The sequence below is a fragment of the Tachysurus fulvidraco genome, chromosome 11, assembly GCF_022655615.1.
Source record: "Tachysurus fulvidraco isolate hzauxx_2018 chromosome 11, HZAU_PFXX_2.0, whole genome shotgun sequence".
Lineage (NCBI taxonomy): Eukaryota > Metazoa > Chordata > Actinopteri > Siluriformes > Bagridae > Tachysurus > Tachysurus fulvidraco.
The window spans coordinates 10,453,651-10,466,248 of NC_062528.1; the positions used below are offsets into that span (position 1 = coordinate 10,453,651).

A 12,598-nucleotide genomic window follows, 5' to 3' on the forward strand; every position below is an offset into this window, starting at 1 on the left:
GGACAACGCAAAGTAAACAGCTCAGAGCAATGTCGCCTTTATACCACAAGGGGGTGCTGTAATGTAACTAAAAGTTCTTTAACTCTACTGACAAGCATGCTAGTGTGCTGTGGTCCAATTAGTGTAGATTACACTGTGATCTCCTGTTGAACAGATCTTATACAGAAGAAGTATGTTATAGAAAGAATAATTTGCAGGTGAATTAATTAATTAATTTGTTTGTTTGTTTGTTTGTTTATTTGTTTATTTCTTTATTTAAATAGGCATATGCCCAGGATTACAGTCATATGCTGGGGGAGTGTTCACTGCGTCTTTGAATACTCTCTCTCTCTCTCTCTCTCTCTCTCTCTCTCTCTCTCTCTCTCTCTCTCCTCACCCCCTCCCTCCTGCCCTCCCCTCCCTCCCTCTCTCTCCCTCTCCCTAAGTTTAAAAGTCTGACAGTGTGCTAATTCTTTACCCAAGATCTCTCTTCATTCATTTGGAGATGTCACCCTTCCTCAAATCCATCTGGACCTTAAAGAATGGCATAATTCTTTTCTTTACACCATTAATTCTGCTTCCTCTTCCACTTTATGTGGGTACAAGGGTACGTCAACTTCACCTTCATTTACCTTTATTTACGTATGTTCATATTAGTCGTCTGACAACATTGTGTAGCATCATTGGGGATCAAGACAATCCAATAAGCTATAACAACTTCTTTTGACCTTTTTATTTGCTGAGTGAGTTTCGGGTGAATCTATGTGTTGTGGGACCAAATGCATGTAACGTGTCTCTGACTACTACTTATCATTAATTTTATTATTAGAAGTAGAAGTAGGAGTAGTAGTATTTAATGCAATACTGAATATTGCTTATCACAATGCATAAAGAGTTGATTTGCACTTCTAATATTTCCTCATATGGCTTTATTGTAGAGGTCTAGAAATGCATCAAGCAAGCTACAGATTACGTAATATCTCTAATTCTTTCATTCTTTTTTAAACCCATTTATGACTTTTAACATTGAAACAAGCTTCTGTAAGCTTCAAGTTGAGTTATTAGTCCAATGTAAACTAGAAATGGTCATTTCGATGTAAAAATGATGAGGATGCTATAAAGCAAGGAGGCATCATTTCTGTTTTTTAAAAATTGTTGGCCCACCGCTCATAAAATTCAACCCTGTGTGTTATAGGAAATTTTTATAGGTAAGGTTCTTAAACCTTTTGCTGCCAAAGTTGTTTTAAACTTTGGCTGCAAAATAAACATTCAATGAATCAAACATATATGGTCTTAATTATTATTTTTATTATAGGTTTACTTAGTGGATTACTGAGGTACTAAGCATCCAGTCTAACAAGCTAGTAACTATAAGAAATCAGTAATAAATAGAATAATGTATATTTATGTATTCTTGTGTGGAGATTTTAACAAAATAAAACTTCTGGGAAATCTGAACTCACATACTGTAAGCAGAGGAAGTTGTGACATAGGGACGAGACTATCATATGATGCTGTTGTGGATTGCTTTGAACAATTATGCTACCTAAGCAAGATTTTTTTTTTCATTATGATCAGTTATTTATTAGTTTTTTATAACGAACGTTTGTAAATCCCTATGCCCTGAGCAGAATGTTTGATGACATATCAGAAAAGTGCAGAATCCGAACTACACACTGAAGTGTTATTGTTGTAGTCCCTCCTTTTAACATGTAATAACTAGGTTGTTAGCTCTATCGCATGGCATTCCACACTACTGTATTAGAAGTAGAGCCTGAATGACGGTTGTGTCTATATGATCCAGGACCTTTTCTTCTTTCACCACTTCCTGACTGTCTCTCACATCTCTAACTCATGTTTTACCTCAAGTGTCAGTTGTAAGGTTCTACATAATACCTCAAGATATACTAAAGAACTGATAAGAGTTGTAGGTGAACCTTTTATCTCGTCTTGAACTTCTTTGCAGAACTACTTGTTTAAGATTATTTGAGTGTGTGGTCTGATGATAATGTGCATTCCAGGAGGCCAGCTGTGCTTACGTGATATCACTGATGGCAGTATACTGGTGTACAGAAGCTCTCCCTCTGGCTGTGACCTCTCTGCTGCCTGCTCTCCTTTTTCCTATGTTCGGCATCATGAAATCAAAACAGGTATCTCCATGTTTAAGGCTCCATATTTAGGCTATAAATTTTTCTGCACACCATTGGTGAATTACAGTATGGGTTTTTATTCACCTGTCATTCCTCAGGTGTGCATTCAATATCTAAAGGACACTAATATGTTGTTTGTGAGTGGCCTAATGGTGGCTGTAGCTGTCGAGCACTGGAACCTACACAAGCGCATTGCTCTCCGAGTGCTGCTCCTCGTGGGAGTGCGTCCAGCACTGTAAGTGACCAGTAATTAAAATAGAAGAAGTGTAGTCTCTCTTCCACATAGTCATCTTAAGAAGTTGCCAACTTTTATTTGAACTGCCAACTTTCTTTGTTTTTCTTTGTTCCTCTGTGTTTGAATACAGGTTAATGCTCGGGTTCATGGGTGTTACAGCCTTCCTCTCCATGTGGATCAGTAACACCGCCACCACAGCAATGATGGTCCCCATAGTGCAGGCAGTCCTGGAGCAACTGAACAACCAGGAAATTGAAACAGTCCCACTGAACTCCAGCGTGGAGCCCAACCAGGCATCAGACGCACAAAACAACGAATTGGTTAAACAAAAAGAAGGGCAAGGTCAGATATGTTACCGGTGTTATATATTTCATAGAAGATAGGGATCATAAAACTTACCATTATTAGCCCTATCTAATAGAATGGCTTTCAAATGTTTTGTATTTTAATGTGTGAGATTATTTGTTCGTCTTGATTATTTTCTTCTCAGTAGTGGTGTTAAGTGGTCTGAACATGTCAACTGAAGTTACCAGGCATCAACAGGCATCAGAGAAAAAACAGATATGTAAAGGCATGACATTGTGCGTGTGCTATGCTGCCAGCATTGGGGGAACGGCCACCCTGACAGGCACAGGCCCCAACCTGGTACTCAAGGGACAGATGAATCAGTGGGTGTTACAACTAAGTAGTGATGATAACCTTATTTTTTAAACAATTTGATAGCCTTTCTTTTTCTTTCTCACTTTAATATTCTGTTATTTGCTCCTTCCTGTCTTTTTTATTTTATTATGATACTAAGTGATGTCTCCTTGTTCTCCCTTAGACTGTTCCCACAAAATGGTGATGTCATCAATTTTGCATCCTGGTTCGGCTTTGCATTTCCAAACATGATCCTGATGCTAGCATTAGCTTGGCTGTGGCTGCAGTTTCTTTTCATGGGGTTCAAGTAAGTGTTAAACAAAACAAGTGTAAAAACAATCCTTGCTTGACCAGTACTACCCGAGTCCCACTCTTTGTTTCTTCTTGCTCTCCTTTCACTAGCTTTAGGAAGACATGGGGTTGCAAGGCAATGAAGACAGAGAAAGAGATTGCGGCATATAACGTAATCCGAGAGCAGCACCGGCTGCTGGGTCCCATGACATATGGAGAGTTCAGTGTGTTGGCTCTTTTTAGTCTACTTGTGATCCTGTGGTTCACCAGAGATCCTGGATTTGTGGCCGGCTGGGCCACACACACCTTCAACTCAGAAGCTGAGTATGGGTTGCATTGTGTTTGCAAAGCTTTCATTTACTTTGTTGAATTTCCTCTAAATCATAATTGTGGTTTTTGGATATGACAAGGATTAAACAGAATACTGAATATAGAATAATTTCTCATTGTTACTATAACATCAGGTATGTGACAGACGCCACGGTGGCAGTTCTCATCGCTGTGCTTCTTTTCATTCTGCCATCAACACCGCCGACCCTTTGTTGCTGGCCACCTGCTGGTCCTGGTCCAGGTAGGAGACACCTTACTACACCAAAAATAATGAATTATGAAGTGATGTGAATCACTGACTCATAGTGTTGGATTTGCTTGTCTCTGGGTATCCCAATGTCAGCTCTGCTTACATGGAAGGTAGTTCAGAGGAAAATGCCCTGGAACATAGTTTTGCTCCTTGGGGGAGGATTCGCGCTGGCAAAAGGGAGTGAGGTAATATGTAACCATATACCATTTTCTCCTTCTGCCTAATGTGTACCTTTGCATTCTGCTTTCTAATGAAGGACTACATATAATACATTAAAGCTTTATAGTTTGTCTCTATGGAAGAAATTTTAATGGTTATTTGTAGAATAAAAACTGACTTTCCTTTTAGAAATATTTCCAATGATTTCCTCAAGATCCTTTGATGAACCCTTTTTCAAAAAAATGTAGATCGATGTAAAATGGATGTATAATTAAGGGGTGGGCAAAAATTTTGAATAACTTGCTCTCAAAGTGTAAGAGGCCATTATCTTTATTTGTAAATTTTTTTTTTGCTCCAGGAATCAGGTCTATCCAGATGGTTGGGGAATCAGTTGATGCCTCTGCATAATATTCCTCCTTGGGCTATAGCCATTGTCCTATGTCTGTTGATATCCATTTTCACCGAGTGCACCAGCAATGTGGCCACAGCTACACTCTTCCTCCCGGTTCTGGCCTCTATGGTAAGGACAAAATGAAATAAAGTCATGATTAAACAGAGTCTATGCTACAGTTTACTGTAGCAGCAGCAGCAGCAGAGTAGTAGTAGTAGTAGTAGTAGTAGTAGTAGTGAGTGTACACTCTATGTGGGTGAGTTCCAGCACAGAAAGTATTAAAGCACTACCCTGGCCCAGATCCACAACACCCAATTGTCCATTCATTTTTCATTTGAATTATTTCAGTCCCTTTTAGAGGACCCATTCACCAGTCAGCCAAGTTCTCAAGCATTCCAATTCAGCTGTCTATTTGTTCTCACAGGCAAATTGTCCTTTTGCCCTACCCAATCTGTGCTACTCTGCTGTTCGTTAGTTAACTTACAAAGCTCTACAATGAGACTTGGCTGCAAATGGACCAAGCAGGAGTGACATTCAAGGCACATAAACGAATGTAGGGATAAAGAGGAGTACAAAAGGAGCTAAAAATTGAGAGTTAATGAGGTCCAAGTGTATTTACATACAGTATACTATTTCTATATGCTCTACATATCCATTTGTAAAAATGCTTAAGAAGAGATTAATTTTAGAACCACAGACAGTTAAATATTGACATTTTTTTCAAGTCATTTATTGGATTACCCATGCATAAATACAGTAAATTTGTACACTCAATAAGATCACTACTTTAGTCTTTATGGTATTAGATGTAAAATTTTTAATGTGAAGATGATATCGAGACATTTACAGGTATGTTTATTGAATTGTTCTTTCCTTATTTCTGTATTGTTTATTCAATACAATACTAAGTACTAATATAAGACATAACAATTTTGGGAATGTTCCTGTGTAATAAATCTGCTGAATGTCATGAATGTAGTTAATCTACAAAGAGAACTTTTTTGGTTCTGTACATAGAAAAAACATTTTGAAAAACAAATGTTTTTACAGTGGTAAAAAAATGTCTGACGCCTAATATTGTTTTCCCTACTTGTAGTGTCTTGCCTTAATTAAGGTCATTCCTATTTAATCATATTTAAGCATATGGTCTTACCTGTGACAGTCATGATCATTTTGCAAGCACATACAAAAAGCCTCAACCTCCTTCCTTCTTTTACACTCAAAAAAGATCTAAGCCATGTCTCAAAAGCTTAAATTACTATGCGTCAAGTGTTTTGTTTTGGTTTGCTCCCCAAGTGCAATAGTTCTAAGGAGCGGCTGCTTTCTTGCAGACATGAGTCAGTCTCGAATATATCATCCTGAAGAATCCCAGCTTATTTACACACACTAAATATTAGCCCGCTGCACAGAAACCCGCCACTTAAATTAGTGATCTAAATTAAAGAATTATAGTAAAGGGTTAACCGAATGTAGTGAATTTAATGTTTCATTTTTGCTTTTTAGTCACACTCCATTGGAATGAACCCCTTGTATGTCATGGTGCCCTGCACACTCAGTGCTTCTTTTGCCTTCATGTTACCCGTGGCAACACCTCCCAATGCCATTGTATTCTCCTATGGCTACCTCAAGGTTTCGGACATGGTGAGGCTTCTCTCTTCTGCTCATGAAAGCTATAGACTCTTTGATTGGACTCTTTGATTTGTCCACTTTTTATTTAGGTTAACCAATCACGAATTCTTCATTGCATTTGATCTATTAGTAAAATCTATTTACACAGTATATAATAACTAGAACTACATATGACCTTGCCGTTGACCATTATACATTTAATCTTAGGTCACATAAGCTCTACTGTCATGGGGTTGGGTTTATTCTTGTTTTCATCTAATCTTTTGGTGGTTTTTATCTATTCAAGGCAAAAGCCGGCATAATGATGAACATTATAGGGATCTTCTGCATCACACTGGCCATCAACACCTGGGGAAAGGCAATGTTCCATTTGGACTCTTTTCCTACATGGGCCAACAGCACAGGCTTGTGAAAGCCATGAGAGATGCAAGTAAAGAGACAAAGCAAACCATTCAATGCCCAAATATGGGCTTTTCATCTTCCATCTGTAAAGGGCTAGCCATGTGTTTTGTTTTGGGGGGGTTTTCTACAGCTCCTATTATTAACACAAACGGCCTGATTCAGTAAGTTGCAATTATTCATGTTTTCATCTACATGGAATTGTATATTTCAGGAATTAACGTCCAAGTCATCGATGCCAGGGTTTGATTAGTGTTTCTATAAATATAATGCATATTTAAGGTAACTATGGATTACATTTGAAAAGAAAACAGTCATTAAATCTCAGTCTATGTGTCACCAGGGAAGTGCAATTATTATTATGAGTCTTGTGTTTACTAAGTTGAGGTTTTTTATTTAAACTAAGATTCATATGCCAGCATTTGTTGTAGAAATTCTCATCTCTGTCACTTTTGGCTTAATATTATTAGATATTATTAGTCATATTTAGTAATACTCAAATATAGTTTATATTTAGTACAATTCAATTTCATGTTGTTAAGAAGGATTTACTGCTTGGATCATAATCAGAAATCCCAATGAGGACTTTCTCTTGGCATTCTCTTGTATGAACCCAGTACTCATCATTGCCATCAACATATTTTCCTAAGCAGCCTAACGAATACGGACATCATGGTTTATGACATGTGTGTATGTGTGTTTGTTTTTAAAAACACTGTGCACTATTTTTATGTACTGTATGAATTTTTTTTTTTTTTTTTACATTTACTTATTTACCTTAAGGTCTCAGCTTGGGAGAATGTGACCTGTGTCAAAGTTGTTTAAAGAAATTGAAATTGAAATTTGTTTTTAAGTCTTGTAAGTTTTTATGTTTATTTATTACTTAAATGACAAAATAATCATCAAATCACTAGTTTCACTACTATAAAAAGTGATTTTTGATTAGCACTTTAAAGGTAAATATGAACTTCCATTTCTGTTGCAAGATCTTTAATAAAAAACGATTATTACATTTCTCGTTTTATGCTTTTTCCCAAATTTTCTGATGTTTTCTTATCTCTTCCATTTTGTTATATTTTACCAACATTGTACTAACTCAAAAGAATTTATATTTTAGTTAAACTTTTTTGTAACTATAGTCACAGAGAGATGGATAAAGACAAATATCCATTATATTATCTCAACCATATTTTATTGAATTGTAATAGACATCTTAATCAGTTATAGAAAGTGAAGAAATATATTCTATGATCTCTAACATGAAAGTAGAACCCAGACTATACTGCACATCCAACCACTTGTTAACTGCTTATTCTTCAAGCATTATGTAACTTTGTGGTGCAGAACTTCAGACTAGTGACTTTTTACATTACATTACTTCAAACGGATCCTAATGTAACTCAAATTTAAAGTTTGGTCAAGCTCACGCTGCCATCATGGCACAGGACAAAAGTGACCATAGCACATCAGTGGCCAAGAACATCAACAATGTGGAAAGTATTCTGTGACCTATAATTACTTCTTACCCATTTACAGTATTTAATGTGGAGCCAGGCATGCTCTTTCATTAAATTTGTATTTTTCTTTAACTGTGGTACAACCTTTAATATAGAGATGAGGTATGGAGGATGTACACCTTACAGTGGATGTTTTTCACACAAATATTTTCACAGGTAGGTTTTAAAAAAAGAACATGACAAAACTCCAGGAATGTTCAGGATTATTTTTTGAGCAAAGGGTCTACAAACAGATAGGTAATGGCAAAAATTAAACAAAACACTTTCAAAACCAGATATACAATAGTCATTGAATAAAAGGTCAAAAATGTCATTGTTCACGATTTTAAGTGAGAGTTTCAAAGACTTGGAGATCGGGCCTTTTACAGGATTGTGCATGTGGGTGAACAGGTCAAAAGACCAGAAACTGGTGAAGCATATGGTTAGTTGGTACAATGAAAGGACCGACTCTAGATGGCTTAATCTGGAAGCAAGGGCTTGTGCTCCTCTCCCAATAAAATTTCTACCTTTTATTGCAAATACCAAAAAGCTTAAATGTACCTCAACAAGTTTCACCATTTCAAACACCCTTCGGATATGGAGAGACGTTAAACTGTATCTTAAGATTCCAGCTGAACTCACACTTTTCTCACCTATTGCTTTTAATCCTGACTTCCCTATATCTCTGCAAAATATCGGCCTGGTCTATGTTAGGGATCTCGCAATTATCTTGTCTCTTTTCAGGCGAGGCATTAAAATCCTTCCAAGAAATATCGCACCAATATAGTATACCACAGTCCCATTTCATCAAATACCTTCAGCTGCGTCATTTCATAAAACCTCTGTCTGATAATGGTAAGCTGAGACGTGAAATTACTGACATAGAACAAGTTGTAATAAAAAACAATCTCTCTAAGGGGTTAATATCTTAAATATATAATTCCTTGGTTGATTTGTGTACTTCCTCCTTAGAGAGCTTGAAAAAAGTGCGGGAAAAAGACCTAGGCCACGGAATTACCGATATGGACTGGTCCACCATATGTAACAATTTGTTCCCTAAATGTACTTCTCTGGGGATTCAAGAACTCAACTACAGATTTTTTAACAGAGTTTACCTTACACCTTCACGTCTAAGAAAGATTTACAAAGACTCCTCCGATCTCTGTTTTAATTGCAAGAAACACAAAGGAACATTCCTTCACTGCTTCTGGTATTGTGACAAAATCTTTTTTTTTTGGACTAAAGTACATCATTTTCTACAAAGGCTCCTTAAGTTGAGATTTTGTTTCTCGTTGGAATTGGATCTGCTGTATAGTGGAATTGAGACTGTGTTTGACTTCCACACAAGGCAACTGTTTTTAAATTTGGTGTACCTGGCAAAGAAATGTATATTGTTATTGTGGTCTTCTCCTCAGGTACTGTACCTTCTGTTAAAATGTGGTTGTCTCAAATGTCCATATTACTTCCACTTGAGAAGCTCACTTATGACATACACCAAAGGTCTAATGACTTTTGGCAGATATGGCCACATTAACAACCTCTCTTGATCCTCTGTGTTACAGTGTACATTTTGTTATTTGCCTGAATGTGCTATCTTTTTTACCTGATCGTCCACTTTTAATTGTTTTTTATTGTAAACTTGAGACTGTATCGATATGTTTATGTACATCTGAGTAACCGACCAATAATAATAAAAAAAAAAAGACCAGAAACTTAACTGAGGATCATGGGATGTGTTTCAGACAATGGATCCAGCAACACTGTGAGAAGATATTTGAATTGATCCAAAAATGTTAAAGGACCTACTGTATCTAGATTTTGGTGTCTTATGGACAAAGCTCACTTTTCAGGTCCTTTTATATTTTGGATGTTGGCAAGTTTACTGAATGCACCTTAACTTATCCATTAACACAATGCAACACTAGGGACATGAACTAGTTAAAGGAACACTAGGAACTTGCTAAAGGTAGTCTTCTTTCATTACAATCCGACAATTCTAAGATCAAGGGTAGTGAAGACACAAGTTGATTTTTGTTGGTCCATTTCAAATATAAGCTCAATAAATCTTCAGAAATGTAATACTCTATAACTGTATCATTTGATGATGACATGCGATAAGCACAAAATCAGTCGTAGGGACAATACAAGGTTTGTGCAAATGCTGTGGACATTGTTGTAGCTAGAATTTCTTGGTATTGTTCGATGTTGAGGATGTTCTACTTTTAGTCAACACTAATGCAAATAGTGATTTTTTTTTCACTTTATGCATTATTTATAGCATTGTGGTGAACTTTTAGGGTTGTGGGTCCGTAGCTATGGTAGTTTCAGAAATATGGTACTTAGTTGATGATGTCACAAGTAAAGGTATGTTTTCGTGATGAAGTACAATTGTCTCCAAACATATTCTATTCTAGTGGGTAATGACTCCCTCTGATACTGCTTGACAAACCAAGGCTTGAGCATGCTTAGATGAGTCTAATGGTTGCAGTTCTAGTTTGATGTCCTCATCAATGAGTTTTAAAAAGATACCTTGAGTAAAAAGGTTTCTTGGCATAGCATGTGGACAAAGGCTTCCTTGGGGTGAAGATACCCACTGTAATTATCCATAAATCATATCATCTTTGGTAGAAAAAGATTTCTGTCAAACCCAAGAAGGTTCGGATGAAGTTTTATTGAACAGATCACCTAAATGAGGATGGGTTCTTTTCTGAGTCTGGTTCCTCTCAAGGTTTCTTCCTCATATCATCTCAGGAATTTTTCCTCACCTCTGTCCATCACCTCCAGCTTGCTCATTAGGTATAGATGTAAGATATATATAGTATTATAAATTTTACATTCATATTTTTTAATTCATTTTTATTCTTATTTTTGTTTCTATACATCTGTAGGTGCTTTGAGGCAGTGTGAATTGTTAAAAGTGCAATACAAACAAACTGAATTGAATTGAAAATATCTGGGAAGACAAACTAATCAAGTAAAGCTGTGATCCGAAAGACTGTTGCAGTGTCTGACTTAAAGGATTGAGAATTATTAAATTGTAGCTTTATAGTACAATCAAAACAAATATACCATCTTGAACTATAACAAAATCAAAGATGCGTATAAATAGTAATCTCAGCAATATGGATATTAGTTCTAGTGGGAAAATGTTGGTTCAGGACTTTGACGTGTATGTAAAACTGTGTCAAAATATGTGTCATAATCAGAATATATCTCAAATAGATTTCATTGCTAAGCTCAAAAGACACATCAGACATTTTATTAGCTGTTGTTGATTTGATTTTTTTTTAAAGCTTAAGTAAACAAATCCAACCTCTGTTTGTCAAATGTGTCACCACAGTAATTATACCAGATGACATCATGGGCAAAGACATGGCAGAGCCATTTAAATAATAACAGCTCCTACAAAAACCTGGATTTCACAACCATTATAATCTCCTTCTATGTGGTCACAACTGCTACCTGTACACCAACAAGACCTTTAGTCAGGAAAGGATGAAGCCATTTGAGAATCAGATCAAATTAACACTGAGAGCAGGGCAACACAAAGGTAGGCACTCTTCTTGATCCACAGTAAGTGTTTACAGTGAAATATACACCATTTGCTTTAACATGGAGCGGAAGACTGGCGTGACTGCAAAAAAGTCAAGGCCCTGCCTTTAACCACAAAATCTCATTTTACTATTGAAGCAATTAAGAGGTCAAACGCCTAACGAATAACACAGTTAACAAGCAGTTGGATGTGCAATGGCACTCTGAACACTATGATCATGAGTCTGGGAACATGGGCAGATATAATTACAGTGCCTTTCTCTCATTTACTGTTTTTCAAACACCCATTCATTATCCAGCTGAAACAAGAACATGTATGGTGTGTACCCGTTAGGCCTATTTATACATGAAAGTCTGTTTCTAAACTAAAGTAAGCAAGGAATTTACTTTGCTGAGGTGGCATGACAAGGGATCATTTCAATCATGAACTCTTAGCAAGATATTAACCTGCTTCATCAAATTCAAAATTAAGTAAAAGTTACAAAATTATTGGAGTCGTTGTTCACTCAATCATTGCTGAACATGTAATATTTACATTAAGTGATTTTCCCCCATTATATGTAATCCCATTAACCCAACAGCCTACTATTTAAAGCAATATATTGTTTTCAGTTATCATTACATTGAATTATAATAGGAATAATTCTTGGCTAGAAACGTGTTCTCAGATATATATTTTTGTACAAAGTTTTGTTCTGCTTATGTCTGACAACAGCCTATTTTCACCAAATCTGTATTATTCCTCTGCCCACGATGAAAAAACAGTACTTTTTCAATTAAAAAAAGAAAGAAAAATAATATATATATATATATATATATATATATATATATATATATATATATATATATATATATATATATATATATATAAAATAATTACCACCATGATGAAAGGCTGACACAAAAGGTTTATTCAATAAATGTATCTTCACACAAAAATCATTACAGTATTTTCCTCTTGGAAAAATAACATGTTTATAAATGTGTTTATCATTAGGCTATGACTGTCAGAGCTGATGAAAATGAATCAATACCTTCTGGCCAATAAGGTTTAAGAATTCAACGGCGCTGTGGTGTGCAACATACTATTTAATTTTG

General features: G+C 36.0%; 1 protein-coding gene across 2 annotated transcripts; it reads left to right on the forward strand.

Moving 5' to 3' along the window:
• Positions 1–463: 463 nt before the first annotated feature.
• On the forward strand, positions 464–7,372 carry slc13a5b (solute carrier family 13 member 5b). 2 transcript variants are annotated; one of them, XM_027147987.2, is made up of 12 exons: positions 464–586; positions 2,001–2,129; positions 2,228–2,364; positions 2,495–2,706; positions 2,855–3,032; positions 3,188–3,310; positions 3,406–3,618; positions 3,759–3,865; positions 3,968–4,059; positions 4,392–4,553; positions 5,928–6,065; positions 6,340–7,372. In XM_027147987.2, exons 1-12 carry the CDS (start codon positions 485–487, stop codon positions 6,463–6,465), a joined length of 1,719 nt encoding a protein of 572 aa, XP_027003788.1. In that variant the 5' UTR covers positions 464–484; the 3' UTR covers positions 6,466–7,372. The 2 variants fall into 2 exon arrangements, with proteins under 2 accessions (XP_027003788.1, XP_027003789.1); XM_027147988.2 differs by having other exon boundaries at positions 2,858–3,032.
• The last annotated feature ends 5,226 nt before the right edge of the window (positions 7,373–12,598 follow it).

Coding starts and splice junctions, on each gene's coding strand:
- slc13a5b (XM_027147987.2), top strand. CDS start 485: ATGTCACCCTTCCTCAAATCCATCTGGACCTTAAAGAATGGCATAATT. Junction 587..2,000: donor CACTTTATGTGGGTACAAGG/GTACGTCAACTT, acceptor TGTGCATTCCAG/GAGGCCAGCTGTGCTTACGT. Junction 2,130..2,227: donor GCATCATGAAATCAAAACAG/GTATCTCCATGT, acceptor GTCATTCCTCAG/GTGTGCATTCAATATCTAAA.